Source organism: Ptychodera flava, chromosome 6 (genome assembly GCF_041260155.1).
Source record: "Ptychodera flava strain L36383 chromosome 6, AS_Pfla_20210202, whole genome shotgun sequence".
In the NCBI taxonomy this organism is placed as follows: Eukaryota; Metazoa; Hemichordata; class Enteropneusta; family Ptychoderidae; genus Ptychodera; species Ptychodera flava.
This window is the reverse complement of record NC_091933.1, coordinates 14,476,464-14,501,456: the sequence shown is the minus strand read 5'-3', so window position 1 is coordinate 14,501,456 and position 24,993 is coordinate 14,476,464. Positions and strand designations below refer to the sequence as shown.

Below are 24,993 nucleotides of genomic sequence, written 5' to 3'. Positions count from 1 at the left end.
GTTTGTCTAGAGATGCAATCATGTACAATCACTGTTGACTGCTACAAAGTAAACATATTCAACTAACACTAAAAAAGCTTTACTATCATGTGAATTTTATTTATAGTTCATTTTACTTGCTGGTCTCGTATTTCAACGTATAGTTGAGTAAAAATTGACATGCATTGTTTTTCTGACTGATATCAATACAAAATGGACAAAATTGTATCATGAGCTAGCAAAGCAACATTGACATTTCCCATTTCTGTACCCATTCTGATAAACTCGACATTTTCTGTAGCATGCATCTCATTAAATGCAAGATCATGCATTTCATGAATTATTGTGTCTAACAAAATGTGCATCATTTGCCCCATCAGTATGAACTGTCCACAACAGCGGATAACGAAAACAGTTTTCTTCTCTCTGTCTTTTTCTCGTTACAGATCTTTGTACATGTATATTGGCTTTTATTATTATGAAATACGGAAGTCTGCAGCATTCTTGTTGTTTATGAAACTGGCACCATGAAAAAAAATTAAAGAAAAGTAAATATCTGAATCACCTGAACAGGGGAAATCCTTATGGTCCAAGCTGTGTGTCAAGAGAGGAAACACGCAACCAATCGTTGCCTTAATGTCAGCAACAAGATGCAGTGCATTCTTCTTTATCTTGATATTTCAAGAACAAATATATTCTGATCATGATCCAAATGTAGGGATTAGGAGAGACACAACAGTTTTAACAAAAAAATTCAAAAAGAATAAAAATATGGCTTGATTTGAAAAAAAAAATGAGACGGCTGTTTAAGAGTAGATTGGTTACAAAAAAAAATAGATGCATTTGTCAAAGTTAGTGTATTGTAGTGTTGTTGACAACAATTTTAGATTTCTAGTAGAAGAAACTAACCCCTCACAGCATATTTCAAGCATTACAACCTATCTCTTGTCTGTCCTCTTCATTTTTTTCAATTGTTATCGCAGTGTGTATGTGTAATCTTAAAATGAGGTCTCTCTCCAATCCTGATTTTTTCACTCTTGACACTTGCCACACTTTAGCCAATGGAAGTATGTTATTAAGTATTTCAGCATACGCTTTCTATGTAACCCGTCCTAATATTTTGTTTACAAGAACTTCTGACCACAGGAGATGCAGCGCATAGCCTGAGGAATTGACTTCGTATTGATCCAAGCCCAGGGTAGAGATATATAGGCAAATGTATTCTTCATAGATAAAACTTCATCGAGAAGCATAATCATCTCTCAAAAGTTTGTACTCTTTTCAGCCTGTAATATTCCGACTATTCAGTCGGCTGATGGTACTTTTTTTGTTGTTTCCACCCTCCGTGTGGTAAAATCTTCCCCGATGAAGTCAGTTTTCCATATTCGTATTTTGCATTCAGTATGACCTACATGTAGAGCATGTAACAGTTTACCTATGTTATACTTAAAAGACAAAAAAAAATTTAAAGAAAAAATGAAAAAAAAAACTAAACCGCTCACACACTGGCATGTTGTTTTGAAGAGAAATGTAGAGGAGAATCATGTTTATTTAATGGATTACTACATGCAAAAATGGATTCAGCTTTCTTAGTGAAAAAAGCAATGGAATTTAGTGATAAAAGTTGACGAGTGAATTGCCGGCACCAATACAACCATGTTCATTTTTGTTTTTAGTGAATCAACATTACTGTACATCTGTATTTAAAAAAGTTATGAAATATTTTTTTGTGGCTCCGGCCGAGTGCTGTTCTGTCTGCGTCTTTTTATGGTATAAACTGCAGTGTGTGTTGCCCTTTCGTGTTTTAAAACTCCAGATTAAGTCCATTTCAATAATCGTTTATACTGATAAGCATTCACAAATTATAATTGTGTAGGGATGGTATAGTGCCATTTTGTCAGCTCATTTGAAATCCCATTTTCTTCCTTTACCCAGTCGGTCTCTCTTTCTCTCGTAGAAACCAAAAATGTTTCTAGTGTTTAAGTCTACAGTGAAAGTAGATCGTACCTCATGAACAGATGCTCTTAGAACAGCAAATTCACAACATTTTACCATTCTGTGCAGCTCTACAGAATTTCTCAAGTCATTCAAACATTAAAGAGCAGGTTGTCAACCATCCTGTTTGTGTAAAAACCCAACAATAATTTTCATTTTTCCTTTTAACACAGAATGGCAGCCACTTTTAATTTATAGTATTGATTAGCTTCAGGACAGTTTTTGTTTTGTGATACATGAATTTGCACAGTGGCCACTTGGAAAGTTTTATTGGAAAACAGATTGACATTTTTTCTTCTTGAGCCAAGATATGAGTAAAGCTTTAGTACGGTCATTCATTGGGTGCACATTACTTGTTGACAACAGTATGTGAGATTTTGTCTATATTTCATCTCATCAGAGTGGGCAGCAAAAAGCGTTGGCCTTTCACTGACCGTGTAAGCTTTTACAAGGGGAGAAAATGATGGAAAACAATATTTTGGCCTTGTTTTTTCATAGCAGTAGCTTTATTTATAGCCTAAAGATATTTGATTTGATACCAAAATGTTACTTAAGAAAGGGTATGCAACAAGGATGTTTCAAACTAGTCCGTCAAAAAGTATTTGAGTGAGCTGTCCATTGTCGATGGCTACCATTACTTAATATTTGTAGTTGTTTGCTAGTTAGCAATTTGCTCCACATTTGATTGCCACATAACGACAACAGTCTACCGTAAATACATTGCGACGGTCATCATTGAAATGTTTGAATTGAGACCCGACTTGAATTCTGTGCTGGCATAGTCAGTCAGCTGAGTCCTAGGTACAATAAACAGAAGTAACAGTGATAAAGCACGACAGATTTATCAAGAAAGGCCTTCATACAATCACTGCCTCGGCAATTACACAAATTTACCAAGCAAATGGTGCCTGAATTTGTCTTTAAAAAAAAAAGAGAGATTGTGCAATAAATTGTTTTGAAATGATTAATTATACTACTGAGTAGGGTAGCTAGTGCAGCCAGAACCTCAAATTTCACTCAATCCTGTGAAAACTCTCCCGTCCCGTGTATCCCCTGTATGTTTCTGCCGAAAATGGTCTTTTGAAACTTTTTTATTGTTGCCGTTTGATGATCATGGTATAGGTGGGTCTTGGTTTTCATTAGAGCAGAATTTATTGTTGGAAAACTTGAGAAAATGGCCAACAACAAAAAAAAACCACTTTTTACATTCCAGGATTCAAAGCTTGCTCCTTGGGATCAAATCATGGGAAGAAAACAATCGAAAATCTCAGCCCCAATCAGTACATTTTGCCAAACCTCTCATTTCACTGAGGACAAACATGTCAGTAAAACAGTGCTAAAGAGAGTCCCTTCATAAAGTTTACTAGGCATGAACACACCCATGGCCAAAGGAATTGTCTGCCAGTTACCTGTAAATTTTTGGGCATACAGAAAGTTGAATGTCAACTTCAACTGGAGAGCAGAGGGGATAAGCAGTGACCAACTTGGTGGAGGATAGATGTGCCAGGCATTTTAAACCAGGATTGTGTAGCAAACAGGGTTGTGAAGAAATGCAGAATCTCCGCAATGCTTGGAGCTCAGAGTTGTTGTTTTCTTTAGTTTTCTTGCCCCCTGCCCCCCCCCCCCCCCCCAGCACCGCCACCAATGTTGTAAAATGGCCTTTCAACTCATGACAAGTTTTGTGTGACTAGCACACTTCAATTTCTTGACTTGACAGGTGAACAATTATAAGATTTTGTATGCTTAAATGTGTTCAGAGCCAGAGAGAAATGGTTGGTTGCTTTCTTTCTTTTTCTCTCCCCCCTGCCCCCAGCACCGTCACACATTGTAAAATGGCCTTTCAACTCAATTGTATCTAGCACATAGTTCGATTTCTTGACTTGACAGGTGAACAATTAGGAAATTTTTTGTGCTTACATGTGTTCAGCGCCTGAGAAAAATTGTGGAGAAATTTTCCTCATACCAAGCTGATTGCTAAGTAAAATAATATTTTAACTTCATGAAAGCTGTAATTTTAACAGGTGATATTGATGCATCTGGCAATTTGCATTGCTTTTGAGGACCACAAAGCCTTGACTGTTTAACACCAACGAAAAAAACAAAATCAGAATGGCTTGGAATTCTTGACTTATTTTGAGGAAGTCCAGGGGGTTTTTTGGGGGGCCCTGAGACTGGGAACAACATCTCGTTTTACATCTCTACCAGTGAATGGCAAAACAATCTAGTGAAAAAGTGTATTGTATCAATTATCTGCAAATAGTATGTGCATCAAAGTAGGAATTTCACATAATTTGCCATCTGTCATGTTATTATTTTCGTCATTCGGCATATTTGCAGTGCTGTATTTTAAACATGGCCAGATATGTGCTTTTTTCACATTCATATCATATACTATGTGCAATAATAACCTGTCTTATACAAGCCATGCCAACACCATGCAGAAGTTGACCAAGGAACACCTGCCTTTTCAAATGCAGTCTTCATCTGAACATTGTCACTGTAAATTGTAAAACAGTATTAGTAACACTGAAAGCAAATTAAGAGAAGACGGTGTCCTTTTTAAGTTCTGCCTTCCATCCAATGGTCACACGGCAATTTTGCGGCATGCCTGTTGTTGAAGATCCTCAACGTTCGATACAAAATTTCCCAATAAATTGCTCTAGTTATCACAGTGAGATATGTGACAGGTTGAAAATTTCTGTACTTGAAATAGCGAGTTCCACCCTGGTCAAATACTGCTGTTGTGTTCATTGTCATGACAAAAAGGAGTGACAATGAAATTATTACAAGTTGCACTCACGTCCAAGCAAAGATTTCGAGCTGAGAAGAAATTCAAAGTGTCACATGCAGATGCAAGTGCACTCCCTAGAGCTATTGAAGTACACAGAATACGTCCTCTGTAGTATTTTGGATTAGAAAGGCAAAACAAAATAGGAAATGCTGAGAGCCACACGGATTCTTCAGACATTCTCAGTCCACTTTTGTAAACTTCACATTTCAGTCTGTTGATTCAATGACTTGTGGTTGTACATTTGACCAACACACTTCACTTCATGTATGTGTTCTCATATCTGTTTTAAGGTTTTTGACCGTTCGTTTTTTCTTTTTTTTTTCGTCAATTTTTTTGGAATGTTGTTATATTCATTGTCATTGTACTTGTAATATAGTCTAGTCCAATAAATTCTCATTATTGCTGTACTTGCTTCCCCGTCTTCATTCATTCTGTGAAATATGATTGCAGTGTGTCGAGGCAATGGAGAGATTAATCTACCATGCCTGGGATGAACGTATCTGTCACCCATGGATGTGAGTGAAGAATCTACACCATATTCTTTTACCAGTTCCATGATGCAGTGCAAGCTAGGGTATACAAAGTGTATGATACGCATAGAACTTTTTAGCCACAGGGTGTTATTCATAGAATTCTATGGCATGGCAGATTACGCCCTGAAATATGTTTTTGTCGCTGATTGATAGAGAATATACACAGGGCATTATTTTGCATTGCAAGTTTGTGTCATTCCTGCATAACACCCCATTGTACAATACAAAAACAGTATATTTTCAATGTTTTGAGTGTATATCCAGTGTAAACATAGCCACAGCAAAGCATGATGGGATAACCAGGAAAAGGTCTATTGCAATTCCATTGGAGTTACATTCCATCTGACTGGAGTTAGGAATAATCTATGACAAATCACCGACTCCCAAAATTCAAACTGACAGTGGGTTTCTCAATGCATGTGCTGTACACATCTGTTGTAAGAAGATGAAATGTCCAGGTAATAACCATAATAGACTCCACTCCCTGTGTATGGTGGTAGTAGGTCAGATGCACACACAAGTTGGTACAGTTAGCAGTATAGCAAAGCAATGGCCATCTGATATTCAAACAACCCGACTCAAACTTCACGAGAAGACAGATGGGTACGCAGCAGGACGGTCATTGCCTTATGTACCACGTATGAAGAAACAACACTTTGCAGCAGAGTCGACTGCGCCAGCACATGCATACTCACTCGCTCTTCAGAAATGTACCTGGCGGCTACTCGCTAGCAACTTACCGCTAGTGTTCACTTGCAATGCAGCTTCTGAGCGGCTGAAACTATGCTTTTAATGGAGGTTTCACAATAATGTACGTTTTTCAATATTGTGTAAAAGTCAGCAAAAGATCTTGTCACATGCGTGGAAACCATGAGCTATACATGTATGAAAATATGGACGTGTATACGTCAATACAAAGAAACTTTAGGACAATTTACTCCCTTTGAGGCTGTATTCACAGTAGGGGGGGGGGGGGGGTGAGAAACCAAAAAGTTCTCATTTTTTCAAATGTGTGTGTGTTTGTCTTCCAGGGAAGGAAGGCACTGTTTAGACATATTTTCTCTTACAGAAAACTTCAAATACCCCGACATAGCCGAAACTCTCTCTGACTGAAATATTGGTATGTGTAGGGTTTCTCTTAAAAGTCACAAAAAATAAGTTGTATGGAAAAAACATTCTCTGTTGTGTATTTATTGTTAAGAATACATACACAAACATACAGGTACTTTCTCATATCCATAGGCATCAACTCAGATCACATAGAACTGCCCCAGCCTATTTGTTCTGTGTCAACAGAAGTGTTTTAAAATTTAAGTCAATACTTGAATTTATTTGTCATCAATAGCAATGAGTACGGTCTCTACTCATTCATATAAAGAATAGTTTGCCAAACAGAATATCTGTAATTCTGGCTTGCTGTGAGGAGTAGAAGAAGAAACTGCAGTTGTTACACACAACAAATACTAAAAAAAATGGCCAAAAGGTACAGCTAATAATGTCCCTTTTATGTTAATTATGTTCAGTTTACTTTTCCTGATGGGTAAAGGAAGTGAGAGAAAATATGTCAAACCAGTGCCCTCCTTCCCTAAAAAAACAAACGAACAAAAAACAAAACAGACGTAGATCGAAAAAATATATCTATTCCAAAATCAGGACAGTTTTAACTTGAGGGGATTTCAAAATTATAGGAATTCAGGATGGAGACATTTGAACGCGTTTTGTGTTAGGTGAAGTTTTTGAAAAACTCCGAGAACTTTTTTTGGATTCCCTCTCCCTTTTATAAGGCTTAGTCTTTGTGAATGCAGCCTAAAATGGAGTAAATTGTCCAAAAGTTTCTGTTTGTGGTGACCTATACACATCCGTTTTCGCATGTACCTACCATTTTAAGCAACATTGAGCATCCCAGATATGATGTGAAGGAGGCCCTTTTGCTATTTTGTCCTCCTGCCATCCGGGGTAACATGTATCTTGTCCTGACATTCCCTTGCGTTGGGGGCGCTGCACATAGAAAACTACAACGGGCAGTTCCTAGGCCATGATGACACATGGGTAAGGGAGCCGTCATTATTTACGAAAGAAGGGGGTTACTCAATTTTTGGAGCAAAAGGAATTGAAATACCCCTCAGATTGCACCATTTCACACATTAATTTCTTAAAATTGTTGAAGCGAGAGGGGCGACACCCCCTTTCGCACTCTCCCCCTTGGTTGTTCTAACAGTTAGTCAAAAAATACAAATAGAAAACACCTCTCACATTGCACCAGCCTGCACAATTGCACACATCAATTTCTCAATTTTTTCCACGCAAGAGAGGGTACAACCTCCTCTGACACTTCCCCCTTAGCCTCCCGTGTGTTCTCCCCCTGTACTTTCAAATTCCGCCCTGTCAAATGTCTTAGTGAAAACCCTGTCATGATACCATCCAAAGCAAACAATACTATATATATGTTTGGATACTGGTTATAGCGTGAGCTTTTATATATACATTTTGTTGTGACTTGACTTTCATTTTGTTGGTTTCACCATTTTCAACCGTCATTAGATAACCGATGATAATCTAGCAGGGTACACCAGGATATGAAAGGTCTTTACTATTGCTGTATTTTTGTAAATTTTACAAATACACGTCTTGATATTTAATAATAATGCGTTTATTGCGTTTAAAGGCCTCCGGCCCATATGCAAGTGGAGAACCACAGTAACATATATATACAGAGCATTCTTAAATTTTGAGTCGTAAATACTAAAATTACAAAAATATAACAGTAACCATCTCTTACGATAAATTCGCAAGAGTTGCGTTTCTCAGTGCCATGCATTGCTTTGTGGACAAATTTGCACAGATTTGTTAAAATTTCTGTATCTGATGAATCCATAAGTCTTTTGAATTTATAAAGGTTCGGGACAACATAACTCTCAGATGGTAAATATTCATTCCTCAATCGTGCGTAGAGTGGACATATTAGTAAAAAATGATATTCATCTTCAATATCTTGTGTTTTACAAATACTGCATCGTCTATGAATGGGGTCAAATCCCAGATGTCGCCCCTCCTCAATTGCTAAAGAATGACATGAACTTCTAAGTCTAGCAAATGACTGAATATTGTATTTACAGTGGCAGCTTAAAAGAAGATATTTCTCTGGTTCTAACAGACTCTGAAAGGTGTTATACGTGCGTAACTTTGGTTTATTTGTTACGTTGGAAGACCAAATTTGTTTGCAAACATCTGTTACTCTAACTGTAAAATTTGACAGAAACACTTTCTTGTTGCCAACTTCTTGAAAATACCAAGCGTGACCAAACCCGTACGAAAGAAGAATATTTTTGACGGATGTCGCCCAATTGTGTCTGCCAAAGTTGTCTAAATTGAAGAGCATATTGTAAGCTTGTCGAGGTAGTCTGGTAGGTGGCATTTCTACTAGTTTGAGCCAGTACGAAATACATCTGCGTAAGGTGGTAACAAAAATTGGTACACGCCCACATTCTCCAATGACAGCCTCATTACAAGTACTTGAAGATACAGAAAGCAAATGTCTGCACCATTTTCTTTGTACCTTTTCAATTTCGTCAAAATATTGGAAGCCCCATATTTCTGCTCTATAACTTAGAATTGGTAAAATCATAAAATCAAATACTTTAAAATGGGATTTGAATGAAAAATTACCAATTTTTCTGCTTGCCGCAATTAAGCTATACATAGCTTTGCTAGCTTGCCCAGCTAAAGTACAGACAGCTTTGGACCATATGTTTCTTGATGAGAGTACTAACCCTCGATACTTATAATATGTTACCACTTCTATAATAGTGCTCCCAAAATACCATTTTTCTCCCTTTGCTCTTCTCCCAACTTTACGAAATATCATAATCTTGGTCTTATCTAAGTCCACTTCCATTTTCCACCTTTCACAAAACGTTTTCAATATATTTATAAGAAATTGTAAGTATCAAATGGAATCCGCATAAATTACAATGTCGTCTGCATATAACAGAGCAAATAAGTCAAAAATAACGTCTTGATATTTAACTTTTCTAAGTACGGGAGGGGTAAGTCAAAATTTCTGTGTTGGGGGGGGGGGTACTCAAATTCATCAGGGTAATTGGTAGGGGAAGTTTACTCGAAATTTCAGAGTTTCCAATGAAATCTTTCCGGACCCCTTGGCCGTAAATAATGACGGCTCCCTAAAAGGCTGATTTTTATGATTTTGTCTTCTCTTTGTTTGGTGTGCCCGGAAGAGAAAGTTTCAACGTCCATCTTCACGACATTTTACAGATGTGATGAATGGACTCAGGACACGATCTTGTCTCAACTGTCTGTCCTGGCAGTGAGCTGGAACTGCCACTCAGTTCATTTTTCAAAGTGAACATAGAGGGCGGCATTACAGACACTGCAGACACCAATGTGCTACGTATGATGTGTACTGAAGTTCCATTACACCATGGAGCTCCATTTCTAGCTCCATGATTATGGCACCAGACAGGGGCAAAAATCGCCAAGAAGTTTTTTGTTGGCTTTAAGTTCAGGCTCTCGAAACGTTGCCCGGACACGACAAGCTATCCGAGGGCAGGCGAAGCACAGTCACTTGTGAACCGATACACGCACAGGAGAACTAGACATTAAGTCTAAAAATATGATATTATTTTCGTAATTATTAAAAATAATAAATCGTAATTAAGAAATATTGATATCGCTAAAGCCGAGTTAGTATTTCATTCGGGTTGAGCTTCCTTTCTGCGGAGCAGCATTCGATAAAAACGCTGTATGTGGATAAATTGTGTATGACATGGACCGCCGGCGAGACGGCCGGCCAGGGTGTCCAATATACTACGAGTATACAAGTATACAATAATGACAGAAATATTTATAATTTTTTTCAACAGTGTTCATAATCATAAATTTATTATTTGTTTTATTACTGATAATGCCTCGTACCCCTGTGGCCTATGGTGCCATTACGCACTAAAAAGCTAGGCCTCGCCTCGGATATCTTTAATATCTAGGCAATGTTCCCAGAATTTTGTGGCTTCAAGGAGGTACTGTAATTTGAATCATTTGGGGGAGGGGCGATAGGGGTAATAATTGTGGCTCTATTGACCACTCTGATGTCTGCCACGGGTACAGGTATCAAGTATGCAGATTCTGATATTATGAGCATGTAGGCTAAAACGTGGAAAGAAATATAAAAATACGGAAATGTCAATTTAAGCTCCGATTGTGCATGAAGTTGTTTGCAAGGAACCAAGGTATTTGTAGTTGTTTCAAAAATCATAATAGGGCTGTTAACACGATTGGAACTGATTTGGGAGAATTGGATTGTCATATTTTTCAGATTTCTCAAAAATGTTCGGCGCCACATAGCTGAATGTTGCAATATTACACATTACTCACAAAAACAAGTGTATTACTTAAAAGAAAAGCAGATGAGCTCACATTTGCAGAGTAAACAGACAAACAGAGTAAACTACCTCTGATGGATTGTATAGGGCAAACAATTCATCAGTTGGACTGAGCCCTAGGCTAAATCTACATGACATTCTTAAGGAAAATATGGAATGTGATTGTTCTGTGTCACAGTGTCTGACTAGAAATTGCAAGACATGTGATATTCTGATCACTGCCACTGTGACACTAAGTAATCTGTCCAAAAAGTCGTACCACACAAAGGCATTTGAGTCCCTTTCATGCCAATCTAAGAACATCATTTATGGCATAGAGTGCACTTTGTGTGGTCTTATATATGTCGGAGAGACCGGGGAAAAACTTTCTAAGAGGATGTGTTGGCATGGGTCAGGAATTAACAACAATCTGCCAACCTGCCTTTCCACTCACTTCAATGGTCCTCTTCACTCAGTATTGAATATGAAAGTAAGAATATTAGAAAAAAATTACCATCCTTCTAATAGTTCAATACTGAGTAGGAGTTATCGCAAACAACGTGAACACCACTGGATCACTGAACTTGGCACAGCTATGCCTTATGGCTGTAATGATAACATACTAGGTGTGGGTAACCTATCTAGCCCAGGGAAAGACTGTCAATGTCATGGGTTATTTAATTCTCACCAGAGAAGACGACGAAGTCATGGCCATCGACACAGCAATAACACCAGTAATCCCCAGTTCAGTGATCTACTACCCATGTTAAATCAACCTTTGGGTGTTCACAAGGTAAGAACTGCATTGCTTGTTTGCATGCTCCTTGCAGAAGTTAAGATCACTTCTCCTGACTGTTGAAGTTATGAATGTATACGACCCTCTGCTGCCCGAATACCGGTTAATCGCCATTATTATGGATATAGGCAAATATCGCCTATTCAAACCTGTTCGGACAGAAAGCATCAACAGTCAGCAGAGATTGTTTTTCCCCTTGAGGTTTGTTAACAAAGGGATTGACATGATTAACATCAGCAATATCTTACACAACAAGGACGTTATGGACAAAGTACCACCTTATTTTACATTTCAAGACCCTCCTATAGTGTCCTATACCTATTCTAAGACCATAGGTAGGAAATTGTTTAATTACAATAGGGTCTTGAAAGAAATTGATATTAAGAACAATGTTCATGATGGTACTTGTGATTGTATGTCATCTCCCTTTTGTTACAAACCTCACGGTCATATAATAACAGGTGACATGAAGATAGTTACACATCATAAGCTTCGGCAGCTGTTCCAGTTTGGCCCAAAATATCGCGAGCCACCCAAAGTAAACTGGAACTTTAAGTTAATCATGGATGCTGCTGAGGCTTATGCTAAGAAGTGGGCTGCCCTCGAAGACGAAGACGTTGGATGTCTTTCGGACTGGCTTCGCACAGTCCGTGATAAGGTAAAATCTCGCATTTCACGTCTTCGTTCTTCCCATACTGTCATCAACACTACATCTGCCTTTGATGACCCTTCTGTACGGGAATGTCTAGATGCTTTACACGATAAATATGTTGTTGTGCCTGCAGACAAAGCATCAAACAACATCATCTTTGTCTGCAAGCAATATTACATTCAATGTTTAAAGAACGAACTTCAGATTAACTCAGATGATGAGAGTAGCACAACATACTCTTTCAACCTTATCTGAAGAGGAAATATTGCAGAACCATTCAACAGTTTTGAGTGAATTTGGCATCAAGTTAGCGCAAGATGACAAGGTATTACCTAATCTATATTGGATTCCTAAGATCCATAAGAATCCTTATAACAACCGTTTCATAGCTGGTTCCAGTAAGTGTACAACAAAACGCTTGTCACAACTTTTAACCATCGTTTTACCAACCATTAAATCTGGTTTGGTACGGTATTGTGACAAAGTTTATGAAACTAGTGGGGTCAATCAAATGTGGATATTAAAGAACTCCAAAGAATTGTTACATATTTTACAAAATAACAAAAATATGTACAATTCAATCCACACATTTGATTTTCAACGTTGTACACAACCATCCCACATAACAAACTTAAAGACAGGCTATCATCTCTCGTGAAGAAAGCCTTCTTTTACAAGAATGGTAGTCGTAGGTATGAATACATTGCCATCAAGCGCAACTTGGGCTATTTCACCAACAACAGCGATGCAAAACTCAAATAAAGTGATGTTGAGGTGATTCAAATGCTATATTTCCTAATTGACAACATATTTATCAAGTTTGCTGGCATGACATTCAGGCAAACCATAGGCATTCCCATGGGCACAAACTGCGCCCCACTTCTTGCAGACTTATTTTTGTATTCGTATGAAGCAGAGTTCATACAATCACTTCAGAAATCTGGGTGTAAAAGGATTGCCAAGCGATTTAACAACACCCACAGATATATCGATGATCTCATCAGTTTAAACAATCCTGGTATATCCAATTATCTACACCACATCTACCCAGATGATTTAGAAATAAAAGAAACAACTGAAAGTGTGGACTCGGCTTCATACCTAGACGTATTGTTTGAAATTAGACAAAATACACTATATACTAAGCTGTATGACAAAAGAGACGATTTCAATTTTGAAATCATAAACTTTCCCTTTTTGTCGAGCAATATACCATCATCTCCAGCTTATGGTGTGTATATTTCACAACTCCTTAGATACAGTAGAGCATGCAATTCATATGAAGACTTTCGAGTTAGACACAGCCTATTAGCTCAAAAGTTAGTGAGGCAAGGATTCTCAGAAAGTAGATTAGTGAAATCATTTAAGAAGTTCTATGGTAGATACGGAGATGTTGTATCAAAATATGACCTGTCTGTTTCTCAAATGATGAGTGACAGCATACCAAATTTTGACTCACAAAAGTAATTTGGTGAATTCATCAAATAACAATGGATTTGTCGCTTTGGGTCAATCTTGACGGGTGCGGCTAGCTGGCAGGGTACGCTTACCCATTCCGGACACCTGGTACCACCACTATTTTGTGGTTCAAGATGACCCCATTGCCTTTGTCATTTTCAATATGTTCCTTGGACCTGGTAAATTTCTTAGTTACCTTGAATGATAACGATTATTGGACCTGATTTGATGTCTTTCACCATCCAATTATTCCAAATTAGTTCCAATCGTGGTACTAATCACTGGACAACAAATGTTATCAGTAGTGTCTGAGTTAACCTTTATTGCGATAAATTTGCAAAGTGAAAAAAAAACCGATTTATACGGAAAAATGCCCACGTTATCTCCCGAGCCTTTGGCAGATCGGTGGACTCGAGGTTTGCAAGGGACCGACCATAATAGACATGTAGGCCTTTCCGAGTACCGTGTTGTTACAGCGTCATTTGGCATCATTCCAACAAAACTGCACGCCTCTCAGATACTCCCCTCTGCCACTGGTCTATTGCCATGAATCTGGAAGACAAGATTTCATTAAGAAAACCTTGATTTTGTAATCATTTACACCCAACACACTTTCAGCAGCTATCTTCTAAGTGTCTTGTCTATTCAGCATATAGGTCTATCTCTGTGTAATACCCATAATGCAAAGTACAGAGAAAGAAATATAAATAAATAATTGACAGACTGTTCCAAGTCCTCACCATAGGCAGTTACAGCACTCTACGAAGGCTGACTCTACCATTATGCAGTAATTTTCAATGGAGGGCGATGATAGAACAAATCACTATGACAATGCTTCTTACCAGGACAAGGTGATTGTAAGTGAACGGAATGAAAGAATTATGGAAAAGGATTTTTCTTGCCATGCAACTACCAATTATTAATACATTTGAAAGTAAACAGGTACGCTTACTTCCACATACTTTAAATGTTACAAAAACTATTTATAGCTCCAATTTGTAAACATTTCGACAGAAAAATTTCGACATATCGTTAGTCAACAAAACAATGCTAAGGGGGCAAAGTCACAGTTTTCTTTATTCGTGAGGTTCCATGTTTTCTTCTCTGTAACAGGAAAATTGGACTATCTTCTCTACTAAAAAGGATGTATAAAATGGTGATGGACTGAATGAATGACGGTCACCGTGGGACAGTAAACAACATTTAAGCAGGTGAGACAGCCAGTTCGTGAATTCGACATTGAAATGTCGCAGCAAAAGGAATCCACCACCACGCCCCATGTTGACACCCTACCAGTACAACTGAGAGACGTGTTTGCTGAACTTAGGCAAAAGTATCCCTGTCCTTTCTTCTGGGAGTTAGATCATGGTGAAACACTGCGTTCCAAGGTAAAGGAGAAAGCAGAGACGTGGTTACATGACGAACCGAGAAACACAGCTCTCCACAACGTCATCGGGTACATAGCCTATTCGGGGCCACCTCCAGGGGCTGCTGCAAAAGCGAAAGAAAAGTTTGAATATGTTCTCCAAATCCAACCCGACAACCTCATAGCATTGACAAGCCTGGTGTATGTGTGCAGATGCGAAGGAGACGAGGCAACGGCAGAACAATGGCTGCGAAAACTAACATCATTACCCAAACACGATGAAGAGCGGAGGAAATCTCAGGCACAGTTCGAAAAAGGCTTCATATATTTCCGTTTCGGAGAAAAATACTACGAACGTGCCGAGAACTTGCTACGTCTCGCTGTCAGTGACGAACCAGAATCACAGGAGAGATTGAAATCCCTAATACAAGTGATGACTCGCCGTCTCGATCGGTTTAGAGTGTCGGGCTATACTATAAAATACGAAGACGCTCCTGAATACGTCAGAGTGTTGGTGGGTTACTCACTCCGTTTGATAGATCTGAACCCGGCAGAAGGCCTGTACTATGCGCTGCGTGGGGAAATATTGCAGAGGGCGAACTCTTACAATAATTGTAAAGAAGCAATCAGAGAATTCTTTGGGAAGCATCCGGATGAGACCATCGAGAAGAGTTTCGAAGAAGCGTACAGGCTGGCTCCTGAAGATATTTACGTATGTGAAAAACTGGCTCACCATTACCGGAAAAGGGGTCAGTCTAAGAAAGCCAGTGCCGTGTTCAGAGACATAATCCGAAGATTTCCGAACAAGTCAAGTGCTGCTCATCAAAACATCGGTATAAGTGCACTGGTTTGTTATGAAAAGAGAGGCGGTGAAGCTGATTTGGAAGAGGCCATCAGGGAACTGAAAGTGGCTATAGAGATTGACAGAACCAACACGAACGCAATGACCCGTCTCGGCAGGGCTCTTTGTGCCGCAGAAAAGTACGAAGAGTCGAAGGCATGGTTTACACGAGCCATACAAATCAGAGACGATCCAGATGATGCGAGGGATGTGGCCATGATACGGTATCACTTCAGCATATGTCTTCTGCAAATGGGAGAAATCGACAGAGGTTATGAAGAGATGAAAGGCGTCCTAGCAAACGAAGGTCGAATGAACTTTTCAATTTCTCAAAAGTACGACAAGTACTTTGAAGATGAAAAACGAAAAAACCCGACAGATGCTTGGCCAGTTGCGCACAAAGCACAGAAAGAATTACTCCTTCGCAGACCGAGAGAAGCCCTTTCATTGTTCAGAGAGGCAAATCAACTTGATCCTGAAAATGTTCACATATGTCTAGGAATTGGGAAAGCATATTTGCAGATGAATGACCGTAGAAATGCAAGACAGTGGTTAGAGGCTTCAAAATCACTGGGAAGTGACGAAGCTACTGGTCTTCTTTCCGAGATACGCTAAGATATGATTCAAACCAAGAACATTGGTTTTCCGGACTCTGAAAAAAGGTATCGTTGTGCAAATGAACGAAGTTCATTGTTAAAGTTCAACTTATACATCATTATCATTCTCCTTGTTTTGAATTTTAAGCTAAAATTTAGAGATAATTATGAGAAAAACAAGTTTAAAAATTACTCAGCAGTAACCAAGATACATGTATTACATTTTCTTCATAAATGCACCAAGTGTAATTTCGACTGTATGTAAGAGAGTGCAGTAACTTTGTGCATAGCTTGTAAACCAAGAACTTTCTTGAGTTTTATTCTGCGAAATTCATTTATCAGTATACACTTTGAAAAAAATCAAAATTTTAGTTGAATAGCAACCACGCTAACAGGATTTACAAACAGTTCAGGCAATTTTGCAATTGCTAAGAGTACAAAAATTATCTACCTGTCATTATAAATGTTAGCATACACTAAGAGTCATCATTCTGTAAAAACAACACATTTTAGAAAAAGTAGAAAAATTAAAAGTTAGTTTGTGGTATCAAAGTTTCTAGATATCTTTCCCGTATTAATTTGATAAAGAATCAAGACTAAGATCAAGTTTCAGAACTATCCAGTTTTTAAAATCTTCAAATCAACGGCTAAAAGTTTAGTTTAGACCAAGACATCATTCTACGAAATACTGCAAAGGCTCACATTTTATAAAGAGTCCAGATAAATCTTGAAAATGCTTGACAACAGCCAATCTTTGAAAGGTTTTTTTTTATCAATATGGTCAAACTACTTTCTCTTTAAGATATTCAGCAAAAGTCGATGTCAGACCGAGTCACTATTGTATGAAAGATAACAATAGGTTGATCCACATTTTGAACAAAAGAAATCTACACCGATTCTATCTATGACTGAGAAGGGTTTAGTCTACTTCGCAAAATGCACTAAGTCAAAATTTAGACTGGATATAGATTTGAAGTATTTGGATCTTTTTTTTTAAAGAAGCGACTTTTCCCCTCAATAATTAGATCAAGTAGGCTACTTTCTCTTTTTGAAATTCAGCGAAAGATGATGTCAGACCTTGTCACCATTCTACGAAATGTAACACAGTAATAGATCTGGCATGTGTCCAACTCTACCTCGCCAAGCTTCAATGATGTTTGAAACTATATATGATACCTGGAGTGGAACGCACGCCCTGCGCGAACATTCACGAGACATCGCTGCCTGTCCGACGTGACATTGCTCTGAACAGTACACTACTGTACTTTGGAAACATGGGTCAAAGATCGTAACCGAATGACACTCGCCAAATGTATATCACAACGCATGCATATTCACGATTACCACTCAAATTAATTTTTTTTGCCTCGTCCAAACCTCCAACAAAAGAAAAAATAATTTCATACAGTAGAACTTGATGGAAAGTGTTTCGGTTGATTATTTTGAGATCAATGTAAGAGTAGAATCGCATTGTGTGAAATGTTTTTGAATCCACAGACTTGAGAGAATCTGTGTAAGGATGTTACGATAAAGAATTCCTTTCGTTTTTGAGAAGTGCGTACCGTACTATTCGTGACTGATTACAGATAAATTTATGTGTTTCTTCAAGGCCCCGTCTAAGTTTATCATGGAGTCTTACAACTAGACTACGGCGGCAGATAAAAAACTACACAGAGTATTTATGGATTTCTTTTTTGCGTACATGTGTCAAGCTGATCAACATCAGATGAAGACAGACGTGTACACGTAGACACGTAGACAGCGGACCAAAATTTAACGAGAACAACAAAGACGAGCTAGAAGCGAACGTACTTGTCTCAACATCTGATTGTTAAACGATTACCAAGTGTCAATCACCTTATGGAATAATACGACGATATGACAAAGCTTAATTTTAATTACAGATATAAATTAGTTAATGGATACTGGAGTATTTTAACTGATATGTATCCTAACTTACTGCAATGTCTTTTAGTGTAAGGGGACGTATGTCATCTGTTTGGTTTTTATTTTGAGAGGTGAATAAAATAACCGGATTTGCGCTTTTATCACTAGATTTTACTGTTCTTTCATTCGCCGTTTGTCAATTATTGCTTGATCAGAAATATTGCACGTTAGACAGCACATATTAGCCTTATAAGAAAATGTGCAAAATATGTGCGTAAATATATAAGGTTAGTTCCACTTTTCTGCACGTAGAAGATTAAGGGATTGGCGACCACATGGAATCTGCCTTGTTGATTCTCATTTCTATCTGGAAGATTCGACAAGATTTTTACACTACGTTTCAGGAGAGCGGGTCACTCACCTGCCTTACTCGCTCACCTCCACATCCCAAGAAATTTGAAGCACTAGTCATACAAACAAGTGAAATCACAGGGATAATGGGGAATGTAAACCAGAAGGGAGACATTCTCCTGATGCGGAGAAATCTTCCGACCAGGAGATAAAATGCCTCCCGATGACAGGGCCCTCTTCAAACATGAGGACAACTTTTGACATAATCATGATAATAGCTCTGCGCACTTTAATAGACACTTTGCGCGGTTAAAAAGTACCGACGCATTCATTATCGAGTTTGAGGATAGGTTTACCATTGTTCTGAAAAAAAGATAACCATTGCAATTGGCTTCTCTTCATGTTTCCAATTGTATGAATATTTGTGATATATTCTATCGCAAAAGAGATGCAGTTACTTGTCGCTTACACAATGTATATATGTTAGCCACATGAATCAACTCCATTATTTTTTACGTCCAATTCACGTCAAGGACTTCAAACATTTTCAAACTGTTGCATATGTACGAAAAAGTATCCAAATCGGGATATATTTTCATCAAAAGAGAAAACTGCGCTCTGCAAAGTGGCACCAAAGAAGTATCTCCACATCGGGAGCATCAAATGCCCCTTTTAGTCTATCTTGCCTTGCATGCTGATATATTGTGATCTTAAATGTTTGAGACACACCCAGAACGATGTTCTAGTTGCGATCTCTGCTTTGTCTCTATCGTTTGTACAGTTTAGGCAAAGGGTGTTTTGGCTCAGTGTTTGTTTGCTTGCTTTGTGAGTTATTTATATGTTACATATGATTTTTTTCAATCATAGACCCTCGAGAAAAGAATCAATAAAGAGTTGTATTCTGTTCGTGTGTGTTGTCAATAAAGAGTCGTGTTCCTGTTTATTAGCTTGCTTACGGGTATATTCAAGAAATGATACTTAATAACTGAATAAAATATAAACCGTCGTATGCGATGAAGGATACCCTTCCTCAGGACTCCGGATGAGTGTATTTTAGAAAGAGTATAGTGGTAACTTTAGACTCTCACGTCGATTTTTAACTGGGAATTTCTACTGTCTGCCCATCATCGACGTTATACGTCGTAGCTGGCCACATATCCCACCTACCTCAGTGAGCTGACCCACTAAAAGCTGAAGTTCTCCTTGGAAAGAGACGTTTTCAACAAATTAAGGCCGTGAGACAATCTGTGAACGTGACAAAAAGTAGTCATTTTAAGAGGGGAAATGGAAGGATTACATCCCGCACTCTTTGTACTGGTGCAATCCTAAACTGCCAAGAAATTGTCCAACCGCATAACAAGACGCCAATTATAGTACTCTTTCGGCGAAATTTGGCAATAACTTTGAGATCTGTTTAGAAGAATTCACCTGTCTGTTGCTATAATTTGTGTATGGGTCACTTCAAATACTAATAGATGCGCCAGCTGTGGGATTGACGGGCACTCAGTATTTCATACTCACAACATGTAAGCCGCTTTATGAAGATATAATACGATATAGAGCGCAACAACAAAATATCTTAACAAGAGAGAGAGAGAGAGAGAGAGAGAGAGAGAGAGAGAGAGAGAGAGAGAGAGAGATTCAGTTATATAGTCAAGTAATAATGATGAACTCGTTCTGTTGTGACTCAAGAGTTTCACGCTGTTACACGATCATCGGACAATTAGTGTTTCTCTAATTCGCAGATATGTGGTAAGCAGTGTTCTATTGTTATGCCATGGCAGGTTCGTAGGTGAAGTTCGGGAGCTAGAATTTGTTTTCGTGACGGCATTTTAACACTATTTCTGTCCTTTTAAAGTAACCTGTCTCTTTCAGCGTTGATTATGTGGAGTTCTATATTGCAGATACAGAATATTTCTGCGGCATTCAGTCAGCGTCAAAGTATGATAGCTTGTCAAAATCTACAAGCTCACCATGTGGCAAATTTATGCAGTCTTTAAACCATGACCAAATTTTTGAGCCACAACAATAAAGATTTTCCGCACAGAAGGGAGCTTTTAGTAGCATAGTGGCAGTTCCGGCTAAATATTGTAAATTATCGTAAATATCGCAATTGTCATAAATCGCTTGAAATTTTTTTTGACTCTTCAGAACCGATCTAAACTCCAGCTACATTAGAAAGTTTAGAACACTATTTAGATCGGGCTTATTATCGTAATTTGGCTGTGTTTAGCTTATTATCGTAATTTGGCCGTGTTTAGCTTATTTAGCTCCCATTCACAATACACAGACTTTAGAACAGGAACACGGCGATAGACACAATTCCACACCTAACTCAAAACAAAGCGAACTTTGATTCTACAACATACCCATCGTAAGTCGTTATGCGAGGCACAAAGTTCAGCTCAGATATTGGAACATATTCGTCCATTAATTTAGAGACTAAATTTTCATTTTTTGCAAAAGTCGTGAAAGAATTTGTATTGACAGAGAAAAGAGTAGCACCAGTTTAGGTCTACATTAAATAAGATCATATAACATCTTGGCAATGCAAAACAGGGATTACAAATTTGTCACAAGTTTCGTCGAACTTTCATGGCTTTAGAAAAAAAATATGGTGCCTATATGATCGCTTTCAGGGGACATATACCCAAGTTCGAAACAAAACGAACTTGGATATTAATAAAAATTACCCTGAAAATTACAAACTTGAGGGTCTGAAAATGAGAGAAAAAGTTTATTGTTTTCATTTCCGAATACTACACGCCAAAAAGTAGATTTTGTATACCAATGTGCGTGAAACATTAAGGTTGCATTTATCCTCAACCTAGGATTTAATTTTCGACGTATACGCTGCCATATAGAAGCTCTTGTTTGGTTTGTTTTCAGAGATGTCATCTTAAAGCACAACCCATCGTAGTCGATGTTACTATTTAATGACATAGGAAAATGTGATACTTGATTTTGAAAGTGTTTTCACTACCTTTAAGAACGCTACAAAATTGTGCATTTCAGAATATTTAAGTCGAAAAAATGTGCATAAAATTGTACTAAATGGGGTTTCGGTATATGTTTGACGTAAACTGGACGAAAATTTGCATAAACGCACATATTACAATTTATGGATAATTTATGGGTCGACTTATACAGCATAAATTATTGTTTTCACCCTGTGACAGTTGCGAGTGTTGCTAAAAACATTAGAACGGACTTATTCATTCTAGATGCAGCAATGACATTTTCACTTCCGACTCTCTCTGCAATCTCTTCAACATATGTTTCAATGTTGCCTAGACCCTATGCATCGCTTACGGCCTTCATGCCCGGGGTCGGAGGCACAGAGGCCGTAATCGACGCATAGGCTCTAGGCAAGTCTCAATGGGAACCCCTTCAATATTAGTACACCTGAAGGCATGCTTGAGCTATGTTGAAGAGATTGCAAAGAGAGTCAGCAAGACAGCAAGACCCGTAATAGACATCCCGGCACATCCCTGTAATTATTCCTTTAGTATGGTATGTAAGAGAGTCTATAAACTGAAAAAACTGCAAAATAAGACAAAATCACAGAATAAGTAGTTTCCCTTATGGAACTTAGAGAATAGCGATTTTATGACTAAAAATACCGTAACCTGTCCCCGCTGGACTACGACTCAGAACTTTCAGTTCGTGATGACCGTTTAACTGTCGGACGGAATAATCCTCCCAAAGTTTGGGCGATTTTGTAGAGGTTTGGAAGGTCGTATAGCTAATTGGTAGAATGCAATTATTCGCAGCAACTCAGAAGAAGTCCGAAACTAACGCTATGGTTCACCTGATTGGCTATTTTGAAATGACTCATCAATGTCATTAATAATTAGCCAACCAATATGCAGCAAGCCGAGAAGCTGTACATTGCCGACAAAGTTTGGTTCACCGGCAAGCGACCTCCTCCAAATAACCGCAAATAACTTTGCAGCTGTACGATTCATTTTGTTGCCGTAGGGACAATACTGCGCAACGCTCTTTGACTTCAACAGGTCATATTTAAGCAATTATTGAAACTCCCGTACGACAGGAAGAATTTAGAGATTTTTGATTTGTTGTTTTCCTAGCTCACGTCGATTTTCTCTACTTACGTGTATTCTTTGTTCATGTATTGTTGGTCTGGTCAGTATGCTTAATGTTGGCACGTTAGGTGATAGAATAATAGAGGGAGTGTTCAGCTAGGCACTCGGCAAGCTACAACCAGTCCACCATTATACGAATTTTAAATGTATCAACAGACCTGTACCCCTAGAAAGGAATGAGATATATCATTTTCTGATAGCTAATGAAGGTTTTAGTAATTTCGCAAAACGTGCAAGTTAAAATTTACACCTATGGGTATGTTTGGTTTTTAAAAAAACTTCGATCATAATAGTGAAATATACTTTCCTTTTGTTAATCAGGCGAAAAAAGACGGTAGACTTTGTCACAGCCCTACGTAATTCATCACGGCGCACTTGGAAAGTATCCAGCTTTTTACCTGGGCAAGCTTTAGAGACGTGTGCAACTGTTTGTAAAAAAGTGAATTGACACGCATAGCAAACACAGACATTAGAAAGGGAGACTTAAAGCAAATAAGCTAACCAAAAATATAAACCAATCAATCGGGATGTGTGAAATTGCATCATACCTATATCATTATTTTCGGATAAGCCCCTCCCATCCCTCCCTGCCTCTTTGTCGCCCACGATCTCGCCCCTGCTACTTAGGGATATTTAGACCTGGGTGACAATCCTCTTTAAACACAACATATTCTCAGGCCGACAGCAACATGTATTGCGAAAAGACACCAACCACCACGCCCCACGTTGACACTTTACCCGTACAACTAAGACAAGCTTTTGCTGAACTTCGGCAAAAGTATCCCTGTCCTTTCTTCTGGGAGTTAGATCATGGTGAAACACTGCGTTCCAAGGTAAGGCAGAAAGCAGAGACGTGGTTACATGACGAACCGAGAAACACAGCTCTCCACAACGTCATCGGGTACATAGCCTATTCGGATCCACCTCACGGGGCTGCTGCAAAAGCGAAAGAAAAGTTTGAATATGTTCTCCAAATCCAACCCGACAACCTCATAGCATTGACAAGCCTGGTGTATGTGTGCAGATGCGAAGGAGACGAGGCAACGGCAGAACAATGGCTGCGAAAACTAACATCATTACCCAAACACGACGAAGAGCGGAGGAAATCTCAGGCACGGTTCGAAAAAGGCTTCATTTATTTCCGTTTCGGAGAAAAATACTACGAACGTGCCGAGAACTTGCTACGTCTCGCTGTCAGTGACGAACCAGAATCACAGGAGAGATTGAAATCCCTAATACAAGTGATGACTCGCCGTCTCGATCGGACTAGAGTGTCGGGCTATACTATAAAATACGAAGACGCTCCTGAATATGTCAGGGAGTTGGTGGGTTACTCACTCCGTTTGATAGATCTGAACCCGGCAGAAGGCCTGTACTATGCGCTGCGTGGGGAAATATTGCAGAGGGCGAACTCTTACAATAATTGTAAAGAAGCAATCAGAGAATTCTTTGGGAAGCATCCGGATGAGACCATCGAGAAGAGTTACGAAGAAGCGTACAGGCTGGCTCCTGAAGATATTTACGTATGTGAAAAACTGGCTCACCATTACCGAAAAAAAGGTCAATATGGGAAAGCCAGTGCGGTGTACAAAGACATAATCCGAAGATTTCCGAACAAGTCAAGTGCTGCTCATCAAAGCATCGGTATAAGTGCACTGGTTTGTTATGAAAAGAGAGGCGGTGAAGCTGATTTGGAAGAAGCCATTAGGGAACTGAAAGTGGCTGTAGAGATTGACAGAACCAACACGAACGCAATGACCCGTCTCGGCATGGCTCTTTGTGCCGCAGAAAAGTACGAAGAGTCGAAGGCATGGTTTACACGAGCCATACAAATCAGAGACGACCCAGATGATGCGAGGGATGTGGCCATGATACGGTATCACTTCAGCATATGTCTTCTGCAAATGGGAGAAATCGACAGAGGTTATGAAGAGATGAAAGGCGTCCTAGCAAACGAAGGTCGAATGAACTTTTCAATTTCTAAAAAGTACGACAAGTACTTTGAAGATGAAAAACGAAAAAACCCGACAGATGCTTGGCCAGTTGCGCACAAAGCGCAGAAAGAATTACTTCTTGGCAGACCGAGAGAAGCCCTTTCATTGTTCAGAAAGGCAAATCAACTTGATCCTCAAAATGTTTACATATGTCTGGGAATTGGGAAAGCATATTTGCAGATGAATGACCGTAGAAATGCAAGACAGTGGTTAGAGGCTTCAAAATCACTGGGAAGTGACGAAGCTACTGGTCTTCTTTGCGAGATACGCTAA

General features: G+C 38.8%; 3 protein-coding genes across 3 annotated transcripts in view; all 3 read left to right on the top strand.

Moving 5' to 3' along the window:
* Nucleotides 1–5,172, top strand: part of LOC139134928 (guanine nucleotide-binding protein G(i) subunit alpha) — a 37,641-nt gene extending 32,469 nt beyond the window's left edge. The window contains exon 8 of the mRNA XM_070702026.1: nt 426–5,172. The gene's annotated coding sequence lies outside the window, so the exon portion shown is untranslated. The remainder of the gene's footprint in view (nt 1–425) is intronic.
* A 9,110-nt stretch (nt 5,173–14,282) lies between these two features.
* LOC139134927 (interferon-induced protein with tetratricopeptide repeats 5-like) lies at nt 14,283–18,430 on the top strand. Its single transcript, XM_070702025.1, has 2 exons — nt 14,283–14,513; nt 14,693–18,430. The coding sequence occupies exon 2, from the start codon at nt 14,824–14,826 to the stop codon at nt 16,399–16,401; it is 1,578 nt and encodes a 525-aa protein (XP_070558126.1). The 5' UTR covers nt 14,283–14,513; nt 14,693–14,823; the 3' UTR covers nt 16,402–18,430.
* A 4,985-nt stretch (nt 18,431–23,415) lies between these two features.
* LOC139134206 (interferon-induced protein with tetratricopeptide repeats 5-like) lies at nt 23,416–24,993 on the top strand. Its single transcript, XM_070701119.1, has one exon. The coding sequence runs from the start codon at nt 23,416–23,418 to the stop codon at nt 24,991–24,993; it is 1,578 nt and encodes a 525-aa protein (XP_070557220.1).